The sequence below is a fragment of the Andrographis paniculata genome, unplaced genomic scaffold (genome assembly GCF_009805555.1).
Source record: "Andrographis paniculata isolate CXL003 unplaced genomic scaffold, ASM980555v1 Contig69END, whole genome shotgun sequence".
Classification (NCBI taxonomy): Eukaryota; Viridiplantae; Streptophyta; class Magnoliopsida; order Lamiales; family Acanthaceae; genus Andrographis; species Andrographis paniculata.
In genome coordinates this window covers 1,474,391-1,496,319 of record NW_026137605.1, presented here as the reverse complement: position 1 = coordinate 1,496,319, position 21,929 = coordinate 1,474,391, and the positions used below count along the sequence as shown (strand labels likewise).

General features: G+C 37.7%; 7 protein-coding genes across 13 annotated transcripts; 4 read left to right on the top strand and 3 right to left on the bottom strand.

The window, feature by feature from the left end:
• The first annotated feature begins 533 nt into the window (after nt 1-533).
• On the top strand, nt 534-5,965 carry LOC127263518 (bZIP transcription factor TGA10-like). 2 transcript variants are annotated; one of them, XM_051292594.1, is made up of 11 exons: nt 534-1,504; nt 1,598-1,704; nt 2,405-2,481; nt 2,616-2,747; nt 2,869-2,949; nt 3,064-3,123; nt 3,235-3,312; nt 3,401-3,488; nt 3,561-3,832; nt 4,359-4,604; nt 5,397-5,965. In XM_051292594.1, the coding sequence occupies exons 1-11, from the start codon at nt 1,260-1,262 to the stop codon at nt 5,544-5,546; spliced, it is 1,536 nt and encodes a 511-aa protein (XP_051148551.1). In that variant the 5' UTR covers nt 534-1,259; the 3' UTR covers nt 5,547-5,965. The 2 variants fall into 2 exon arrangements, with proteins under 2 accessions (XP_051148551.1, XP_051148550.1); XM_051292593.1 differs by having other exon boundaries at nt 539-1,504; nt 2,396-2,481; nt 5,397-5,962.
• Nucleotides 5,966-6,002: 37 nt separating this feature from the next.
• LOC127263519 (uncharacterized) lies at nt 6,003-9,589 on the bottom strand. Of its 4 annotated transcripts, none has more exons than XR_007841491.1 (6): nt 8,723-9,589; nt 8,042-8,126; nt 7,788-7,957; nt 6,746-7,020; nt 6,281-6,506; nt 6,003-6,080 (listed from the first exon to the last, which is right to left on the bottom strand). XR_007841491.1 is itself a non-coding variant. In XM_051292596.1 (6 exons), exons 2-6 carry the CDS (start codon nt 8,961-8,963, stop codon nt 6,339-6,341), a joined length of 939 nt encoding a protein of 312 aa, XP_051148553.1. In that variant the 5' UTR covers nt 8,964-9,000; nt 9,090-9,588; the 3' UTR covers nt 6,193-6,338. The 4 variants fall into 4 exon arrangements, 2 of the variants coding, with proteins under 2 accessions (XP_051148553.1, XP_051148552.1); XR_007841490.1 differs by having other exon boundaries at nt 6,010-6,089; XM_051292596.1 differs by lacking the exon at nt 6,003-6,080 and having other exon boundaries at nt 6,193-6,506; nt 8,723-9,000; nt 9,090-9,588.
• Nucleotides 9,590-10,384: 795 nt separating this feature from the next.
• Nucleotides 10,385-11,682, bottom strand: LOC127263798 (ras-related protein RABA4d-like). The gene is made up of 2 exons (XM_051293025.1): nt 11,187-11,682; nt 10,385-10,946 (listed from the first exon to the last, which is right to left on the bottom strand). Exons 1-2 carry the CDS (start codon nt 11,417-11,419, stop codon nt 10,499-10,501), a joined length of 681 nt encoding a protein of 226 aa, XP_051148982.1. The 5' UTR covers nt 11,420-11,682; the 3' UTR covers nt 10,385-10,498.
• Nucleotides 11,683-11,874: 192 nt separating this feature from the next.
• Nucleotides 11,875-14,140, top strand: LOC127263792 (putative pentatricopeptide repeat-containing protein At3g13770, mitochondrial). Its single transcript, XM_051293017.1, has 2 exons — nt 11,875-12,350; nt 12,462-14,140. The coding sequence occupies exons 1-2, from the start codon at nt 11,885-11,887 to the stop codon at nt 13,904-13,906; spliced, it is 1,911 nt and encodes a 636-aa protein (XP_051148974.1). The 5' UTR covers nt 11,875-11,884; the 3' UTR covers nt 13,907-14,140.
• A 735-nt stretch (nt 14,141-14,875) lies between these two features.
• Nucleotides 14,876-15,562, top strand: LOC127263457 (uncharacterized). The gene has a single exon (XM_051292483.1). It carries the CDS (start codon nt 14,933-14,935, stop codon nt 15,269-15,271), a length of 339 nt encoding a protein of 112 aa, XP_051148440.1. The 5' UTR covers nt 14,876-14,932; the 3' UTR covers nt 15,272-15,562.
• A 1,133-nt stretch (nt 15,563-16,695) lies between these two features.
• LOC127263456 (zinc finger A20 and AN1 domain-containing stress-associated protein 8-like) lies at nt 16,696-18,386 on the bottom strand. Of its 3 annotated transcripts, none has more exons than XM_051292480.1 (2): nt 18,255-18,386; nt 16,696-17,396 (listed from the first exon to the last, which is right to left on the bottom strand). In XM_051292480.1, the coding sequence occupies exons 1-2, from the start codon at nt 18,306-18,308 to the stop codon at nt 16,875-16,877; spliced, it is 576 nt and encodes a 191-aa protein (XP_051148437.1). In that variant the 5' UTR covers nt 18,309-18,386; the 3' UTR covers nt 16,696-16,874. The 3 variants fall into 3 exon arrangements, with proteins under 3 accessions (XP_051148437.1, XP_051148439.1, XP_051148438.1); XM_051292482.1 differs by lacking the exon at nt 18,255-18,386 and adding an exon at nt 18,018-18,159; XM_051292481.1 differs by lacking the exon at nt 18,255-18,386 and adding an exon at nt 17,900-18,011.
• A 925-nt stretch (nt 18,387-19,311) lies between these two features.
• On the top strand, nt 19,312-21,929 carry LOC127263455 (chaperone protein dnaJ 6-like). Its single transcript, XM_051292479.1, has 9 exons — nt 19,312-19,497; nt 19,577-19,720; nt 19,787-19,885; nt 19,976-20,077; nt 20,575-20,634; nt 20,727-20,833; nt 20,916-20,998; nt 21,171-21,261; nt 21,350-21,929. The coding sequence occupies exons 2-9, from the start codon at nt 19,598-19,600 to the stop codon at nt 21,543-21,545; spliced, it is 861 nt and encodes a 286-aa protein (XP_051148436.1). The 5' UTR covers nt 19,312-19,497; nt 19,577-19,597; the 3' UTR covers nt 21,546-21,929.

The following is a 21,929-nucleotide window of genomic DNA, read 5'->3' as shown; positions in this document are numbered from 1 at the left end:
TGGCAATTGTGTAATAATAATAAAAAAATAGATATATTTTATTTATGAAAATGAGACTATTATTTTAGAACGGACAAAAATTGTAAACAAAAGACTATTTTATTAAGACGAAGGATTAGCGAATAAATATAATTAGGAAGCGGATGTAGATACATCCATATATATATATGTATGTATATATTGGCGTATGTATGTATGTACGTATGTTTGGGAATTGGGACCATGGAAAGACCAGACGATCGGCACCATGCATTCATCGTGTAGGTCCCACAGAATGAATGATGTTGATCCATCTGGATCTGTGATCCCAGGATCTCCGTAAGGAACAGGAGGCTGCGGCAAGAGAGAGGTGGTGTCATAAGGAACCAACCATGGCGATGACATCCTCCATGGCTTAATTAATTAATTTGCTGATGAAGATGAAAATTAATATACAGTGACGACATATATAATTGGGTGAGAGCTCTACCTCTTCATTTTATTTCTCCAACTCGTCTTCCTTCAATTCAATTCAATGTTTTAAGATTTGCAGAGATCACAGCACACCTTTTTTAATTATTCATCAGTTTAATTAACTCAATTCAATTCCAGAAAACCATTCACCATTTCTTTCTGATCGATCATCTGTATCTGTATGTATGTATATATATATATATATATATAGAGAGAGAGAGAGAGAGAGAGAGAGAGAGAGAGTGATGGCATGGGGGAGTGGTGGTGGTCTTGGTTGCAGGGAAAGATGGGAACCTTAAAATAGCTTTGTCTTTTGCTTCTTTCGCATTTATTTCTCTCTCTCTCTCTCTCTCTCTCTCTCTCTCTCTCTCTCTCTCTCTTCTTTCTATCCTTTCTACCTTCTCTCATCAAATCCCCTAACCGACTCCTCTCTCTCTCTCTCTCTCTCTCTCTCTCTCTTCTTTCTATCCTTTCTACCTTCTCTCATCAAATCCCCTAACCGACTCCTCTCTCTCTCTCTCTCTCTCTCTCTCTCTTTCTCCATAGCCGCTTCTCTCTCTCTCATCTCAACTTTCTGTTTGTTTGGTTGTACTTGTATGTGCATCGATTATGGTGCACAGCAGTCTTCAAAGATGACAGACTAGCAGACCTTCTTAGTGTATGGGGTGTAGCAGAAGAACAGAAGCTCAAGAAGAAGAAGAAACACCAAAGGAATCGAATTGAAGGTTGTTGAAGAATATAATAAATAATTTGAGGTATTGAAGGAGGTCTAGATCGATCGAATTGAATTAAGTTGTTGATCAGAGATGAATAAACTCGACAGCAGCAGCGACCCACTTCATCATTCAGCATCGCCGATGCTTATCTATCATCAACCTGCAGCTGCTTCTCAAAATCATAATCAAAATCAAATTCAGAATCAGAATCATAGGAATAATATTATCAGTAGCAGCAGCAGCCAGATTTCTTTCGGGAACATGAACACGATGATGCAGTCGTCTTCATCTTCCCCGCCGCCACCACCACCAGCCACAGGCGGAAGCTTCAACATGTAAGAATCTGTTTGTCTGAAAAATCAACTCTTTTATACATGTTTGATTTCGCTGATGACGATGATGATGATTATGATTATGAAATTGTGTAGAAGCAAAGATGGTGGAGCTTATGATTTGGGCGAATTGGATCAAGCTCTCTTTCTGTATCTCGATGGCGGCCAAGATCATATTCATCATCACTCTCAACACCAAAAACGTAAATCATCTTCTTTACACTTTACATACACCCACACAGAAATTCTATCATTAATTTAATTAGTTACAGAAGTACTAGGATAATTTTAATTGTTGAACACTTACACACACACATATATATATGAAAAATAAAAACCCAAAAGTTTTCCAGAGGTAACAGATCTGTGGAGATTCACATGGGGAATTATTTTCTGGAGTCACAAGGAAAGAATGCTCAAAAAGCATCAGATCATAAATCACCAGAATACTGTACTTTTGCTTTGACCAGATCTTCTTCTCAGTAACAAATCAGTATATACAGATACACTATTAATTATATAAAAAAAAAAAAATTACTATATTATATATCTTCACTTGACAAGAAAAATTACAGAAGAGAAGTAACAGCAGCATCTGATGGATCTTTTCTGCTGTTTCATTTCTTTTTAGATATACAACTGGAGGGAGTGTTATTTATGTGATAAAACTTTCTGGGACATGGATTTCTTGGAAATTGAACTCCCAGAACTGGAATTGCTATCAATTTAATGAATTAGTTTATAAATATCACAAGCACATACCAATTGTATGAAAGGATCAATATATTATGTTTGCTTGACCACCTCCTCTTCAATGGCGTTTTCCTTTCCATTGGTTTTTCCAGAATTTTCTTGTTCTTATTTCATTTTTCTAACTTTATTTATTCGTTTCAGAAAATTCAGAGATGAGACTACATACCCTCAATATATTCCCTTCTCAGCCCATGCATGAAGAGCCCTCTGCTGCAACATCTAATAAAGTCAGTCAGTAACCAAATTAATCAAAAGATTCATCATACATATATATATATATATATATGTTATCTGCTACATTAATTTGAATTTTTGGAGCTAATGTTTGTTGTAACTTTTTGGTGTATTTTTAATTTGGTAGGGAAATGTAAAGAGTAGTGGATTAGGTTGTGCAGAAACGAAGAAGACATCTGAGCCGTCCATCCGCCTATCTAACCCTAGATCTCATTTGGCTTCTTCTTCCTCCTCTCCTCAACCCCAAAAAGCAGTTAAGGTAATTGGGACATATCCTGATATCCATCCATTTATTGAGATTTTTTAAACCAATTCGTCAATGGAGTTAATGAAATAAATCATTTGTTTGATTGATTAATTCAATTCAATTCAATTCCCAGCGTGAGGGAAACCGCAGAGGAACATCCTCAAGTACTTCTGATCATCAGCAGCAAGAGGGCCCAAAAACACCTGACCCCAAGGTTTAATTTAATTTCCTATTTCTTACTAATATATATATATGTGTGTATATATATATATTATCCTCCTGTTCTTTACTGGAGTTTTGATGTTGAAATGTGGGTGGGGTACTGCAGACTCTGCGGAGGCTTGCGCAGAATAGAGAGGCTGCTAGAAAAAGCAGGCTGAGGAAGAAAGTACGTATACATACATATATATATGTATATATATGTATATATGCAATTATGATTAAGCTGTAAGTAATTATGGAGGGAAGATTATAATTAATTAATGATTAACTGTTGCAGGCTTATGTTCAGCAGCTGGAATCGAGTAGGATGAGGCTTACTCAGCTGGAACAAGAGATTCAACGAGCTCGATCACAAGTATGTATATATAGCTAATAATTCAACTTATATATATATATTGATTGATTGTATTGGGTGGCCATCATCGTCTTCTTCAACAAATTAGGGATTTTATTTGGGAGGAAACGCAGCAGGGTTTTTACCAGGAGATCATCATCATCAGGGCCTTCCTGCTGTTGCCAACATAAATTCAGGTATTTATATATATATATATGTGTGTGTGTGTTCCATGATTGATTACTTTAATAAATTAATGGTACCTGCAGAAGCTGCGTTGTTCGACATGGAGTACGCGCGGTGGCTGGAGGAGCACCACCGCGTGACGGTGGAGCTCCGGAACGCCGTGCAGGATGACTTGCCGGAAAACGAGCTCCGGCATTTCGTTGACAGCTGCTTAGCTCACTACGATCAGCTCATGTGCCTGAAGAACATCATCGCTAAATCCGACGCCTTTCACCTCCTCTCAGGCATGTGGCGGACCCCCGCCGAGCGCTGCTTCCTGTGGATCGGCGGCTGCCGCCCCTCCCACCTCATCAAGGTTCTCTCTCTCTCCTCTCTCTCTCTCTCTCTATATATATATGTGTGTGTGTGTGTGTAGTACCTGATGAGCTGGTTAAAACTTAAAACCCTAATTAATTAAATTAATTAGCAGTAAAACCCTAAACGACGACTAGATTCTTTGATACAAGATTGAGATTGAGATTGCGTGAGGTAGTGATGGAGATTAAATGTGTTTTTGTAAGTACGATGGAGGATGACGTAAGGGGTGTAATGATGAATTACTGTTGTAGGGTATCCGTTGGGTATTGTTCCCAACCAACCCATAAAGCTACCTCGTGTTCATCTCCATCTCCATCTCCATATATCATACGAATACGACACTCCATTTTTATCTATCATTTGCAGAAAGTGTCTATCCTACTTTCTCCTGATCTGACTTAAATTCGATCCCAACTGGGGAATCAGATGGGATCGTATCGGAATCAAATTCGATTCTTTTTTTTTTTTTTAACTTGTAATTAATTAATTAGAATGAATTGATTAATTAGGGTTTGTTGATGCAGGTGATGGTTAGGGAAATAGAAGAGGGGTTGACGACGGAGCAGGAGGTGGTGGGGATATGTGGTCTGCAACAGACAACTCAGGAAGCTGAAGAGGCACTGTCTCAGGGTTTGGAAGCTTTGAATCATTCTCTTTCAGAAACCATTATTTCTGATTCACTCAGCCTTCCCCCGAACATGACGACCTACATGTCCCAGATGGCCTCCGCCATTAACAAGCTTTCTGCTCTTGAAGCTTTCCTCACTCAGGTATATATCTACATACAGACATCTTCTTGATTAATATAATTACGTCATTAATTAATGTCTTATTAGTTGATTGATTATCAGAATAATATAGATATAGTTAGAGAGATGTGTCTGTGTGTGTGTATATATATATATATATATATAGGTATAGCAAGATGTGAGGAAGATGGGAAGGTAGGCGATACAAGAGGAATTAGATAGCTAGTGTTGCAATAAATTAAAAGGGAGGAATTGAAGAAGATGCAGATGCACATGTGCATAAATATATATGTATAATAATAAATTGTGTAAGAGGGAAGGTATATATGCTAGGGCTTGAAAACAGCAGCAGTGATAGTCCAGAATTAGAACAAAAACAACAACGATATTGTGGGTGGGACCATATATATACCTGCTATATATCGAGATCACCACCCCCACCCCCACCCTACCAGACCCACCCCACAAAATATATATATATATATATATATATATCCACAACTAACTATCAGTTTGACCCGTTCCCACACTAAATTGACCCTTCACCTAATTACATTTTGATAGAATTGAATTGTGTATTAAGTAGTATTAATTTGTGATTGATATATATATTGACATTTTACACATATTGTATTGTCTTAGTTTATTTGAATAAATTTAAAAAAATAAAATTTATAATCTTTAATCTTATCATTTTAAATAAATCTGTTTTTCCACGTAAATTTGTGTCTTTTTTATTATTATTTTTCTTTTGTTTGTCATTTGATGATTAACCTTAATCCGTCACGAACAATATATATATGTATATTGTAGGCTGATAACTTGAGGCAGCAAACCCTTCACAGGGTGAGACAAATACTGCCGACCCGACAAACGGCGCGGTGCTTTCTGGCAATGGCGGAGTATTTCCATCGTCTCCGAGCTCTCAGCTCCCTCTGGTTAGGCCGTCCTCGCCCCCAATGATCCATCCCTCAACCTCCATTATTAGTTATATCATCTTTTCATCATCATCTGAAGCTAGCTAGCTAGGTTGATTGATGCAATGCTCATGGAATCATCAATCAGCCTCCTCCAATCCACCTGGTACTACCCCATATATCAATTATTTGTAATAATAGTAGTAAGAATTATTATTATTAATAATAATTTTTTAATTGTTTTTTTGGTCCTGGGTAAAATTGAACTAATGTTTAAGTGGTGAGAGAGACAGAGCAGATCAGGTGAATGAGCAAGAGTCTGTTTTGATGAATATATATATGTGAATGTTGATAATAGCCCTCTTGATCTTAATTAAATAATAGCTGAATCAATTATACATACATATGATGTACTGTTTCTAGTTGAAAATTATAATAAAATATGTAATGTTGTTTATATATTCAGAATATCGATGGAGTGGGAAGTACCAAGTACACTTACTTTGAATAATTTGTTTGGTTTCTAATCTTCTTTTTCGTATGTTTCTTTCTGTCAAGCAGCTTTCTCTCCCCCTCCTTCCTGCCAATACTAATATTATTATTATTATTAGTTGGTAACAAAAGTAGAAGATAAGGAAACCAAAATCGGCTGCGAATTTTCACGTTATAAAAATAAAGTAATGAATAGCAAATGAACCAACCAAACCAATCAATTTATTTCGAAATAAATTCACAACAATTAGCGGGCGGATAAGTTAGTTATACAAAGCAAAGCATCACCCCCTACTTCTTTCCATCCGGACTTGCCGAATCCATCTAAGCGGATACATCGATTCATTCATTCTTTCCACTGCAGCCTGTCGAGCGCGTCAATGATGGCTCTGCGGAACTCACCATTGTGAAGAAGGAACGATGAGACATGCCCGCCACTCACCCACCTCACTTCTGATCCTGGCCAAGCCTTCTGAAGCTCCATTATCGAATGCTTCGGGATGTATCCATCATCCTGCATCACAAACAAACACAAAACCCCCAAATGTTCAGTTAACCTCAATATCCCAACTAAATTCTGAATATATATGTCTTTTACACAGCCACACAATCCATTCAAATGTAAAAATGAATTTCCGAGTGCTTGGAAATATAAGATAGCCAATTCCCACCAGAAAAAGGAACTTGAATAGTATTCTTTTCAGTTATATAAATATATAGGTATGCAAAAGAAATGATAACCATGTACTTAACTGTAGCAGAAACAAATATAACAGCATTGGAATTTTTGGGGACGGGAAAGCGTGTAACATCTGTAAGAGATAACACATTTCGCATCCGCTCCCTCACTTCCTCAAGTGTCATGGCAACCTTCTGCATGGCTAGATCTTCTCTGAGAGCTTCCCATGCAGTGGCATGCTTTAACACCCCTTCGCAGAATGCCACAACAGCAGAGTGCGGGGAAAGAAATGGGAGCGTAGCTATGGGTGTCGGATGCAAGGATCCAACCATAGCAGCATGTACTCCACCTGCATTTAATTTATGCAAGTAAGGGATACACTTTTCCAAATCATAGCATTGTTTTGTTGTATAATGTTTTAAACACGTATCAGTGGTGATCCTAGAGAAAGTTTTACATAAAAACTATTGATACATTTTCCCCATTTGTGTCGAATAAAGATCTGAAGGCACAAAGGAAACAGAACTTCTATGTTGTGAATGAATTTGACACCTCAAGCAACCCTGCCTTATGAATCTGACAACTAGCTTTCTTAGAACTCCAAAGGCTTTTTATAAAGCATAATATAATGCATGTGGATCAAAGAAAATTTTGATAAAAGGGAATATGTACTCGAAAGGATGCCACAACCAACAGGCAGGAAGAAACCACAAACATATTTAAATTGATGCAGGCATTTAACAAGGCGGAAGAATACTATGGTATATGTCACCCATCACAAGGCCGTAAAGACATTTTACACTCTAGAATCCTGATTTGCATACGCCAAAGTTTACCCTTGTACATTTATCTCTACGTACTAAGTGCGTCAAATGTCCATGGCTCTGTCTTTGTATAATTCCTAGAGGACTTTGTTCCCAAGTTTGACAGAAATCATATACCATAGAAACAGCAAGTACTTTCTCAAAAAAACTAAGAACCGTTAATTCAAAAAGATCCTTTGTTTACTATTGCAACCCTCATAATATATAGATCCAAATAACTAAAACAGAAAATACTCAAAATTCTGAATGCTGTATGCGCTCTGCTATATAGCATATTAAGTTTGTAACTTACCCATGCTAAGCCCACATACGCCTGTTTTTCCAAATCCTTCTTCAGAGTCTAACCAATGCAGTAGACTTCGGGCCTCTTCGATGGTGACTCTCCCTAATAAAAGCAGATCACTCACACACAACAGTTTTGCCCCCCGCTGCAGCACTGGACGTCTCCTTCCATAGAAAGGGCTGAAATGTGTAGAACATAAATTTGTTTACCATTACAAAAACCTGCAGTTTGATGAAGCCATTAACAAGAGAGATTCATTCAACCTCTCAAGCACCATAGTGGCAATATTTTCCTTCAGCAAAGGCCCACCAAGACGCAACCTCCGCTCAAATGAATGATCACCCGTGCCTGAAAGGAAGAATATAAACTAAGCAGCATTATCATAACATCCAAATACTTTCATCAGACCGTAAAAAAGAATTAAAAAATCAGAAATCAAAATTGGAATGAATTTGATTTAATGTCATAGATGTAATCTATTTAGGTAGATAAATTGAATGTATAAAATTCAGTACAGTAACTACCTAAAAGGTAGTACAAATTGCAAATATAAACACAGGCCAACATGCAATTTGATGAACAGATGCTGAATATTGTACTGCAAAAAGTTCATGAAATTTGACATAAGGTGATTCCCAACATGGGAAATCTAACCACTTTTTTCGAAATGGATATATCCTTCATAATAATCAGGAAACCCTCAAGAACAAACAAATAATCAAATAGGAAGCCAAACATATATTGAAATTGATTGGCAATACATCTTTTCAACGCACAAACCAAAAACCTAGAAATAGAGACTCATTCTATCTGATATCCGAGTCCAAAACTTATTAAAGTCTTTCAGAAACAAGGAAATAAACAAAAGGGAGATGCATTCTATTAATCCAATATTCAATAAACACACCATACCCCAAAAATCAAATTAAGATCGAAAGAAATACCTGCTAGGTGAACAACACAAGCCATCTTCTGAGGCTGCACATTTTTTGGTGTAAGGAATGCGACTCTTGCGGTGTGACTCTCAGGTGGCAATGCATTTAGAAGCTGCCCGTCGCAAGGGGTTCTAAAGACCCCTTCTCTAAGGCAAGCACTCTTCGATTCCCAAACTGTTTTCCAAACCGGCTGCACCAAGACAGGAGGCCAATTTTGGCCTTCCACTTCGGGAAACAATTGCTTTATCATCTTCTCCAAAAGCTCCAACTTTGTGCCGCCCCATCCCCTAGAAAAGAATTGAGGGCTTAACTTCGTTCTATGCAACAATGCGCCATAAACATGATCCAGAACGTAGTAAAGGCTGCCTAGATTTACCGTAACCATTTTGGGTGTTTGGGGTAGGGGGAGGTGAATGAATTGGAAAAACAAGAGCGACTTCAGATTGATTCGACCGATATGGAGGAAATAATCACGGATGGAATGGAGAAGGGTCAACTCAAACGGATCTTCGATTTAAACCGGCTGAGATTTCAGATTTCCCCCTTTCTTCCCGGAATTGTAGATTCAATGAAATTTTATCAGAGTAAAAAAGCTGCAAGTGAAAAGACCTAACAAGACCTAACGCTCTGCATCTGATAGAAGTTTGAATGAAACATGCTTCGCTAAAAGGTAGAGAACATAGAAAAGTTACGAAAACAATGTGAATAAATCGGCGTTGAAGCACAAAAATTAAAAATATATATATATATATATCTGGAGAGAGAAGAGGAATTGGCTTGGACGCCAATATACGTATGTATAATCGCAAAAATATAGGATTGTGCGTGAGGGAGGGGCGGAGGAAGAGGAAGATGGATTGCTTAGAATCTAGTCAGCGAAACTGTGGGCGGAGAAGCTGTTGGTTATGGCGGATTTTAGAAACAACGGACCCACCTGCCTACTCAGTGGTATTATCCAAAAACACGCCTATATATATAATATAAAGACAATACAACATTTATTTACGCGTAATAAAGTCGTCATAAATGAAGATGTAAAAGGGTCCAACGATAGTGTCCCCTTTTCCTATTTGTATTCCTTTTACATCATTTGTACTTTCTCAAAAATATAGTTATATATTTTAATCAAATTTTAAATTTTAACATTTATATTTATATTTAATTATTTTAATTTTAATTTATAATTATTTTTATTATATTATAATTTTTTTATTAATATATTTTTTAAATACTTACTAATTACAAAATAATTAAAATTTTGTACCGCAGCTAAGATGGAGTCCCAACTAAGATGACAAATTAGCTAAGGGTGTATTTATCTGAGGAATTTTTTCAAAAATTTACTATTTATTAAATTATTTTTTTTAAAAAAAAATATCAAATTAGACATTTATTTTTTATTTTTTATATTATATTAAAAATTAATTTTAAATTTAAAATATCAAATCAAATGTATATTTATATCACATCATGCAAATATTTCAATTCAAAATTTTTAGTATTCAAATTACAATTTAAAAATTGAACCTTCAAACAAACACACCGTTATATGAGTTTTGCATATTACCAACGCCCATCCTTATAACGTGTCTTAAAATGATTTTGGCGTATATCATCATCTAGCCATTAAAATCCAGACTACTAAACTAGCTTCAAATACAAATCAATCAATAAAAAGCAATAACCCAAATATAACTAAAATCGTGAATGCGATTTCAATCGAAAACGCTTAACAACAACAATGCAAAAGACAACTGACTAACCTTAAACTTAACCTCAACCTACCTACCCTAAACAACAACCATCTCTGGCATTGGCATCTCCTTCACCACCAGGAACAATAATGGCAGTACCTTTGAGGGAGGTAGACTTGTCCAAGTTACTACCACCACCACCACCACCCCCCAATGTCTTCTTCCCGACTATTCGATATATCTCCGTAAGAATCGTCATGAACGCGCTTTCAACATTTGTTGCATCCAGCGCCGATGTCTCCATAAAGTATAGATTCTCCCTTTCAGCGAACTCCTGAGCATCCTCCACCGGAACTGCTCTAAGCGTCCCCAAATCACACTTGTTGCCTATCAGCATTATCACGATGTTCTTATCCGCGTGCCCTCTCAGCTCCTCCAGCCATCGGGCCATGTGATCGAAGGATTGGCGCTTGGACATGTCGTATACTAACATTGCGCCTACCGCGCCTCTGTAATAAGCACTTGTTACCGCACGATACCTGAAACATATATATCATATCATATCATAGATATGTCGAAGTTTAGCCTAGCCAGTTATCATAATTTGCTATGATCATAATTCATGAAAATTATTAAACTATGACAAGAACAATCCATGGATGATATCTGTTCATTCAAGAGAATTAACCATATGGAATGAAATAGTTTGAACTGACAGAGGGAACTGCACTGGAAATGAAGTATTGGAACAGAATTTGAAGGAGGAATCGAGAAGGAACCTTTCTTGACCAGCAGTATCCCAAATCTGGGCTTTGACAATCTTCTGATCAATGCGGAGAGTTTTGGTCTGGAACTCAACTCCAATGGTGGCCTTGGATTCCAAACTGAATTCGTTTCGGGCAAACCTAGCAAGCAATTGCGATTTCCCCACCGCCGAATCCCCAATCAATACCACCTTAAACACGTAATCGATCTTCTGATTAATGTATTCCCCTCCATACGAGCTTGACATTGTAATGTCAATGCCAAACGCAAACCCTACCTCCTCGATCGATCTGATCCCCAAATTTCACAATTCTCACCGCAACATCTTGGGAAGCGATCCTCGTCCAAATTATTCATTCAAAAGCCTGCCTGCCTGCAACAGCAATATTATCACTCACATCAACCACAACTCTGCTTCGCTTCCCCGAAATAATTTGATATCGTGAAGAATTAAGGGCGTCAGATCGGATTCGGCTTTAGGGTTCATCGATCTCAACAGCTTACGGGGCAATCAATTCGTTGAAAGCCTTCATAACTGTTTTTTGGAAAATGGGAATTAAAAAAAAAAAAACAAACGGCAACTGCGGGACCCCTTAACTGTTTATTTTTCTCATTATAATAATTATTATTTTTTAATAGAAAAAAAGTAAAAATAGAATAAACATATTTAATCTTCTTCTTCTTCAACCCTTCCGAGCCATCAACACAAGACATGTTCAGAAGAGTCCCGAAACTGATCCATAGCCGCATCATATGCATTCCATCAATCAGACTCTTTGCCACAATGGCCAAATCAACAACCAAATTCTCTCCTTGTTCTTCTTTTCCAGAGGTCCACGATTTCATCAATAATCAGCTGCATGAAGTTTCCATGCCCCTTGACATGAAATTCAGAGACTACGATGCTTTGTTGAACGAGTGTGTGCGCCACAAGTCGTTGAGAGGAGGCCAACGAGTGCAAGCTCACATGATAAAATCCCATTATCTTCCCCCGGTGTACCTCAGGACAAGGCTAGTCGTGATGTATATTAAGTGCGAGGCTTTGGTGGATGCACGTAAGGTGTTCGATCAAATGCCTGAAAGAAATGTAGTGTCTTGGACAGCAATGATCTCCGGGTATAACAAAACCGGGCGTCACTCTGAAGCTCTCAATCTCTTTCTCCAAATGCTACGTTCAGGTATTCTTCTGAAAATCTTCTTCCAGAGATTAAATAGGTTAAATCCATCAAGCTCAAAATCAAGAATCTTTATGCTGGCGTTTTCTTCTATGTAACATGTAAAGTTCACAGGAACTGATCCCAACGAGTTCACATTCGCAACGGTACTCACTTCTTGCGTAGGCGAGCATGGATTCAAACATGGAACGCAAATTCACTCACTCCTCATCAAGAGCCCTTTCGAATCCCACATATACGTCGGCAGCTCCCTTCTCGACTTATATGCTAAAGCTGGAAGAATCAATGAAGCGAGGATCATATTTGAAGGCTTACCTAATAGAGACGTTGTTTCTTGTACAGCTCTTATTTCAGGGTACACTCAATTGGGACTCGATGAAGAGGCTGTTGATCTGTTCTGCACATTGCAGAGAGAAAGCATGCCATTGAACTATGTCACTTACACAAGTCTCTTAACTGCATTATCAGGGCTGGCTACATTTGAATACGGAAGGCAAGTCCATGCCCGTGTCCTTCGATCTGAGCCATCCATAAACGTAGTCCTTCACAATGCTTTGATCGATATGTATTCAAAATGTGGAGATCTGAGTTATGCTAGGAGGATCTTCGACAAAATGCCAGAAAGAACCGTCATCTCTTGGAATGCAATGCTTGCAGGGTATGGTAAGCATGGGGATGGGAAAGCCGTAGTTGATCTGTACAATGTAATGACAGAAGAAGAAGAACAAATCTGCCCTGACAGCACGACTCTGTTAACTGTGTTGTCCGGCTGCAGCCATGGCGGAATGGAGAAATTAGGCCTTGAAATTTTCGACACAATGAATGGGAATGACAGGGCTAACCTTGGCATCGAGCACTATGGTTGCATTGTAGACTTACTGGGACGAGCCGGGCAGTTAGAGAAGGCCCTGAAGTTCATCGAAAAAATGCCGTACGAACCAAATGCCGCTATATGGGGCTCACTTTTAGGAGCTTGTAAGGCCCACAAGAACCTCAGAGTTGGAACAATAGCTGGAAACCGACTTCTTGAGATAGAACCAGAAAATGCCGGAAATTATGTAATCCTCTGCAACTTATATGCATCCGACCGAAGATGGGACAAGGTAAGAAAACTGAGAGAGATGATGAAACAAAAAGCTGTGACAAAGGCACCGGGGAAGAGCTGGATTGAGGTAGGCCAAATGCTGCATACCTTCTACTCGAATGACCGGTCCCATCCGAGGAAGGAAGAAATAGTGCAGAAGGTTATGGAAATCTTGGACAAGGTAAAGGCAGCTGGATACAATCCTGATGTGAGCTCTGTATTACATGATGTGGATGAAGAACAGAAGGAAAGATTGGTGCTTGGACACAGTGAAAAACTGGCTTTGGCTTTCGGGATGATGAGTGTTAGTGAAGAAAAGCCTTTGAGGATAATGAAGAATTTGAGGATTTGTGTGGACTGTCACAACTTTGCCAAGTTTGTGTCTGAGGTTTTTGGGAGGGAAATTGTTGTGAGAGATAAGAGTAGGTTCCATCACATTGTACATGGTGTGTGTTCTTGTTCAGATTACTGGTAAATCGAAGAAGAGCTGTCAAGATGGATTGATTTAGTCGGGATGTCCGGCGATACCTCATTTTAGGCTCGAAGAAATGCGAGTCTAAACGAGTCAATTCATATGAGTTGCGGATTAAGAGCCTGCTAGTCTTTCATGGCTAAGTAAATATAATTATAATTTATATTATATCTTTGATAATTTAATTTTTTATTCTTTTTGGAATCAATTTATTTCTTTTTCTTTGTCCGAAATCAATATTCCAGTTTTTTATATTAATTTTACTTATTACATACTCGTTTGATCGCATTTAAATTATTCACTTTAGCTTATGTAAGAAGATTTGGTATTGTATAATTAGTAAATAATTTAAAAGTATATAAATAATTGTTATTTATAAATATAATTATTATTTATATTATATATTTAATATTTTTTTATTCTTTTTGAAATCAATTTATTTAGGTTACTCTTTTTCTTTGTTCGAAATCAATTTTCGGTTCTTTATATTAATTTTACTTATTACATATTCCTTCCGTCAAATAATTATGACTTAATAAAAATAATTATAGTTTACTTAAAATTAAAATTTTTTCTTTATAAATTATGAATATTTTTTACTGAAATAATTTCTTATAAATATTATTAAAAACATACAAATATACACACATTAATATAATATATATACTTCATCCGTCTCGTAATTAAATATTCATAGTTTTAAAAATATTAGCATTATATTTGGATGCACTAAGAATAAAGTACAAATGATTAAAATAAAGTAATGACATTGGTGTAATATATTAAAACGAACTGAATTATTTTCGTTTGACTTGTAAATAACCGGTTTATCCACCCAAAGTTTTGATAGCTTATCCAATTTATACAGGGGTTGGATCGTCATTCAACACAAATGAAGGGGTAAATTATGAAATATCCTCTTTTGGAAACGACGTCGTATTGGGTCTCCTAAAATCTAAATAAAACTCCCTGTAAATAGTCGTAGCAAGAGACCTCGGATCGGTTCCGCCTCTGCACGCTCAAAGCGAAATGCCGTCGTACAAATCTCTCGCGACCGCCGCGAGCACTATTCGTGCCAGATTGAGCCCATCACTCCGGACCCGTGGCGGCGGAGAGGGACCCAGCAGATGGGCAACCCAAGGGCACGAGGATCGGCCGAAGGGTTTCGCCTTCAGTCGTACCCCGCCGCCGCCTGGCGAGTCTCGAAAGTGGGAAGACTGGGAACTCCCTTGCTATGTCGCTTACTCTCTGGCTGTAGTTATTCTGGGAGTGGGGCTCACTGCCAAGCCCGATGATTTGAGGATTGAGGCCTGGGCTCACCAGAAAGCTCTCGAAAGGCTCAAATCGGAATCGGTTGAATCTGATTGAAGTAAGTCGATGGTGCTTGTTGGTGGTTATTAGCTTTGGCAGTTAACTCTTTCAAGGAATAATTGTAATCCGGCTTGTCTATCTGGCTGGAATTTGTGAATTATTTTTGTTTCTAATGCTCTCAATCAACTGCGATTTCCAGGATACCTAATTTGATGAAATTGGGTAATAGGGTTGGTGGTTTTATATTTCACTTTGTTTTTGCTATATCATGAATGGCTTGTGCTGCCCTTTGCAAACTATTTAAAAAGATTCTCCTATTAAGATTTATCAGATTTTAATTTCGATGTCTGCTTCTGTTGTGAAATGTTCATCCTTGAGTTTTGTTATTGATCAACAATGGTATATAAAATTTACCCGTGCCAAATACATGTTTGTATACTAACCTTTTGTGCAATGCGTATATTGATTGTATGGACTAGGGCTCCATTTGTTTTTGGTTTGTGTGTTCATCTGTTGTGTTTCAAGTTGCTGTGTAGTTTAACAATTTTTGGTGGTTGATGTCAAGTGATTAGGAGCTTAGATGGTTCTTTAGTCAATCAACTTTGATGGATGGTTATAATTGGATGTCAATTTGCTTTGTAAAGGACTATGAATTGACTAAGACTAATTTATTGGTCTCATTTTTTTTATGTCTTTAGTTTTTGAGTCATTCTCCTTTTACAATCTTGGGTTGCAGCTTGATTGGTTTTCTATCTGTTTCCTTATTTTGTTGTCGAAATTACACAGTTGTTTTATATTGATGAAATGAGTGGTTGCTTAAACTGCAACAGAGCATAGACGGGGAGCTCTTTTCATCTATTTCTGGAACTGTTTAGCTGAATGAGTAATTTCTTGCAGCAGATTCAGGAAAATTGTTTCTTGTTTTCAATTGCTATGTGGCTTTAATCTACCCGAAAATGTGCCGAATTCTCCCAGTACATGGCTATCTTTTTGCAATCTATATATTTCCATGCTAAATTTTGTGTAAAAATCATTGCTTTGTGCTTGATACTATGTTTTATATTGTATACCTAGAAAATTACCATGTTGCTGTTACCAGAATGAAGTGAATTTGTCATCTATGACAAGATTCTTTTGCAACAATGAAGTGTTGCCCCCATTAGACCATTCTGTGCTAGTTTGAGCTTCCACTAGTGGCATTGGCATTCTTTTGTGTTCAAAGAGTTTTTGTGAGTTTCACTTTCTAATAATTTACAGTAGACATAACCTAATTTCTTATCAAGATAATATTTTATGTTGATCCCAGGTGATGAATTGTAAGTTGTGGCAAAACATTCTTGATTGAATTGGAAGCAATGTTTAGCCAACCACTTCATCCATCAAAACATGGTTTGCTCAACCACCCATTGGCATGCAAAATCTACCATACCAAATTTGATATATATATATATATATATATATACATATGTTCACTAATAAGATGGGCAAATTACCAAATCCATAGCAACATTAATCATGCCATTGCCACCAAATAACAAGTTTCAGACTGGAGCAAGACAACAGCCACTTTTGACAACCACTCCAGAATTCACCAAATGCATAACAATAACAATATATCACAATCATCATAACCAATTTGGCCACATTTGGACCCTGCTTTTTAGATCTTATCAATCTTCTCTGCTTTAACAAGAGGGTTCGCCTTCGCTATCGCATCCTGTGCAGCAGCCCGGTAGTCGAACGGGCACTCGTGCTTGTCAGAGTATCGATGAACTGAACAGAATAGATCACCACACCTGCAACTGAAACCGGTGAGACCAACACGTTTGCGGCAAGCAGCACATCGATTCGGTCCTGCCTTCGCCACTGCCTCTGCTTTCTGTCCCGATCCAACTTCAGGTAACGATTGGGGCGAAGAAAATATAGTTTTCGTGTCGAGTGCATCAGCAACAATAGTTTCCGTCTGCTTGCTGCTTGAAGAGCCATTGACAATGTTCTCGATGGACGTCGCTGCAAGCTTCGCCTGCTGCTGTTTCAGCATCGTATCCTTGTGGCACTTGGAGCACATGTTCATCGTTGCCGCGCTGCCGAAGAATCCACAGTTATTAACACAAAGAACCGGGCCTTCGGGAGCTTGGCAGCCTGTCTCCTTTGAGGACTCCATTTCTGCAAATTCTTCGACCTTTCACCAAGATACAAGAAAACTGTCAAATTGGAAATAATACCATGAAAAAGGATCAACAAAAACATGTATTATCGACAAAATCTGTTTCCCAGAATCATTTATGGCAAGAACAAATTACCAGTTGGAATTCACATAGTCAATTCAAAAGCAGATAGTGTCAAAAAAGAAGATTACTTCGACAATCAAGCACAGGAAATTCAGAAGAGTTTTCAATTGAAGAAAAAACACACCACAAATCCCTCAATACATGAACAAACAATATGATTGACAAAGAACCTCAAATTCCAAAAATTACTGTGAAGAATTTGAAATATCAAACATTAAGAACAGAATCACAAGTTTATATATCAAGCCCAATTCAAATAAAAACTGTAAACTGAAAAGAAAGACGAAGCGATGAACCCTAGCAGGAAAACATCAAATCCAAATCAACTAATACACGAGGAAGCTCTGTATGATCTTGAACTCGGGGAAATTCAACAAAATCTTCTTAGACTTACAACCCAAATAAGATTCATTAACAGAAACCCCCGATGCCGACGGTTGAATCCCCGTCAAATTTTGCGAATAGAATACAAGAAAGAATTAAAGTACAAGACATGATACAGCAGATAATACCTTGGTTTAGGAGATAATTAGAGCAATTTGAGGGGTGAGGAGAGAAAAGTTAAGGGTTAAGAGAGAGAGAGAGAGGGTTGGGAATGGGGAAGGGAGGCTTGATATTTAATAGTGTAAGACTTTTGCCCTTTGCATATATACTTTTATAGCAGATGCATATATCACTTTTTGGCCCCAAAACGGAAAAACAAAAAGGTGACAGCGAAGAATCGGAAAGCAAGAGTCGGTGGAAATTACCTGCGACGCCCTCGCCGGAATCTCTTGTCTTCTCACGGCTCCATCGTCATACATTAATACATACAGCAGACATTCATATAGTAGTATTTGATATTCAACACCACCACTTGTGAAAAGTCCCTTTCACCTTCACATGGAAATTATTAAAAGATTAGCTTATGAGAGATTATGACGTAGAACGATTTGGACAAAGGGCTGTCTAAATTAAATCTCACCCAAAAAACAAAATCCGTGCCATCTGAAATTTTTTAGATTATCGAGTCGACCCGAATTCAAAACAAAAAAAGAAATTTGTGTCGTGTTCGGAAAGAGTTTCGGGTTGATCTCGTAATCGAAAATATAAAAATTAAGTCGGATTTTTGGCTAGACTTAAAATTATTTATTATTACTATTTTATTTTAATATAAAAACTAAAATAAAAATGATTAATTTAACCTTTTAAATTTTCAGATTTGTTTCATGTTGGATTCGTGTCGGAGTTTATTCGGTTTTGGGTGACCTAAAACTAATTCAGGTCAATCTGAACCCGATTTAAAAGAATTTGTGTAAATATAGGGTTTCAAATCAAGTTTCAGGTTCGAGTAGGATTCAAATCGACAATTTTTGTGTTATTTCATGGCTCAATCCAACACGAATACAACCCGAAAACTGGATATAATAAGATCGTAAGGGCAAAGAAGTATTTGATTTTTTATTTTTTTAATTGAATTTTGAAAAATAAATAATTAAATGATGAAATATTACGTGATTTTAATAATGTGCCAAATCATGTCTTAAGCCTTTGGACATTCATTAACTGAATATAATTACGGTCGTCACGATAATTTATTATATATTTTTACGGATGAGATTTCCTCTAAAATAGTCTTTAATGATTTGATAAATACTATATATATTTTTTTATATATTTTTAATTCCATTATCAAGAAGCATAAGCACAACCTAATGGGCCGCCAGGCTTTAATGTCCATCTTGATATTGGGCTTGGGCTTGGGCTTGACTTTCTTTCATTTTTGGTACTGGTGACGTTCTTCTTCCTCCAAGAAACCAATCTCTAATTCCAACACGGCACGAAACTTCTGAGTTCTGTGGATTCGGTTACTGGTTTGATTCATTGGGTTTGGATTACGTCCCCTCTACTCAAGGTCAAGGATCATCGGGGCGGGGCAGGGCATATTCGAGATGGTGGGAAAATTGAAAATTTTAGGGCAAAGACGGCGGGAAAGATCTTCCCTGTTACCTGGCACGCCTCAATTTCAATCGTTTTAGTTTCCCTCGAGCAGGTTCGGAACGCGTAACTGGTTTCTGAAATTGCCTTTCAGAGCATACCGCGCTTCGTTAAAATGGGAAAGAGGAAGACGGCTAGGGTTTCAGAAGAGGCTTTGGAGAAGGAGGACGAAGAAATGGAGGAAAATCAGGAGGATTTCAACGCGTCTTCCGCCTCTAAGGACAAGAGCTTGTACGAGGTATTCCTTCTTTATCTTCTTCTCTGCAATTTTACTAGGTTAAACACTTTCTCCTATTTGTATCAGATTCTTGGGGTTGACAGAGCTGCGTCTCAGCAAGAAATAAAGAAAGCTTATCACAAGTTGGCCCTGCGGCTACACCCCGACAAAAATCCTGGTGATGAGGTAATTGTGTGTAGTTGCACGCCAACGCCATTCTTATACTGTAAGAGCATCTCTGGTCACGCACAGCCTTGAGATATTTTCATTTTGCAGGATGCCAAGGAAAAATTTCAGCAGCTGCAAAAGGTTATTTCTATCCTTGGCGATGAGGAGAAGCGCGCAGTGTATGATCAGACTGGATGCGTTGATGATGCCGTAAGTTATATGATCTTCAATTTTGTTCTTTAAACTTAGACATTCATTGTTGAAATCCATTTCAAACATTGCATATTTTGATAGGATTGATCCGATGTACAATTTAACTTTGAGCACCTGTTGTCTTTAGTTATCTTTGAATTATAAAATTTTGTATGCATGAAGTTCTTGAGTTTGAGCTTTTTCAATTGAGAACCAAATCTTATTTTAGAATGTGGGATCTACAGCACAATGGTTTGCAATTTCTGGTAAGAGTGCACATTGAAGTTGATAAGTAATTAGGGCAAGATAAAAGAAATACTGTGTAAAATTGGATGTTCAGCATTGGACATGTTCTAAATCTGCTCCATAATGGTACATGTCGTACTCGAAGAAAATAACTTTTACTACTTCAAATCATAATATTTGCTACCATAGTTAGTTATTGAAATTGCTATCAGCTTTGGATTGCTCTGATTCTTGAATGGAAGTAATTTCTTGAATTTGTCCAATTACAGGAACTGTCTGGAGATGCCATTCAAAATCTGCGTACGTTCTTCAGAGCTATGTATAAAAAGGTTATTTGCATCGGACAATTGATAGTAGTTTTTTGTTTTTGATTTTTTCAACAAGTTTGCTCGTGTAAAAAGCATATGGATCTTGTTTTCAGGTCTCCAAGGCTGACATTGAAGAGTTTGAAGCAAACTACAGAGGATCTGATGTGGAGAAAAAAGATTTGCTTGAACTATATGAAAAATGCAACGGCAATATGAACAGGTATTCCTCAATCGGCTTTAATGGCTAATATCAGCTCGGCTCGATCCACCACTCATTTTTTAACATAAGCATTCTTTATCAGGCTGTTCTGCTGCATGATTTGCTCTGATCCTTTGCTTGATTCCCATCGCTTCAAGGATATCATAGACGAGGCAATTTCAGCAGGTGAAGTGTCTAACAATATGCAACTTCTTGTTTAATCATTGAATACCTTTGTTTCTTCATGTTCAAAATTCAAATAGTTTCGCCGGGTCGACATCAGTTTTTCTCAGTGTAATGAGCATTGCTGATATGCATTGTGTGAATTGCTACCTCAAAATCACTTGAATGGATGTAGGAGAGTTGAAGACGACGAAAGCATATGAGAAATGGACCAAGAAAGTGTCGAAGATGAAGCCTCCCACGAGTCCACTGAGGCCAAGAAAGAAGTCTGTCATGTCACTTTTGCTATTACCATGTGAACTAAATCATCTGACAATTTAATCAATGCTTGTGAAACATGAACATAACATGCAGGTCGAAGGAAAGCTCGGATCTATGCGCCATCATAGCCAAGCGACAGAGCCAGAGGAGAGGCGAGATTGATTCTATGTTCTCGTCACTTGTTCAAAAATACGGTGGGGCTGAATTGTATCCAGAGCCTAGTGAAGAAGAATTTGAAGCTGCTCAAAGGAGGCTCAAGAGTAAACCGGCTTCTTCCAAACGAAGGTAACTGCAGCCATCATCATCAAATTAATCCTATGGTGTGAAAAAAGAAAGTAAATTATTTATGTTTGATAAAATCACAAATGTCTGTCTGTCTTTTTAATTTGGGATGATGAACTGAAGCTTGTGGGTGAGGGTGGGGGTGGGGTCATTGCTATTTTAGTGGGCAGCTTCGATGAAAGGGGCTTGCACTGGCCATGCATCAAGAATCAAACTATAAGATTTTTCTATTTTCTTGACCATGGGTGCAACAAATGATGAAAGTGTGTTGTGGAAATAAAGCAGGGTGGTATGGGTGAAGGAGGATTCTTTTGTTGAAAGCATCAATGATTAAAATAATAAGTACTTCTTTCTAGCCGTGAGGCAAGGGCAAGAACAAGAACCATGATTG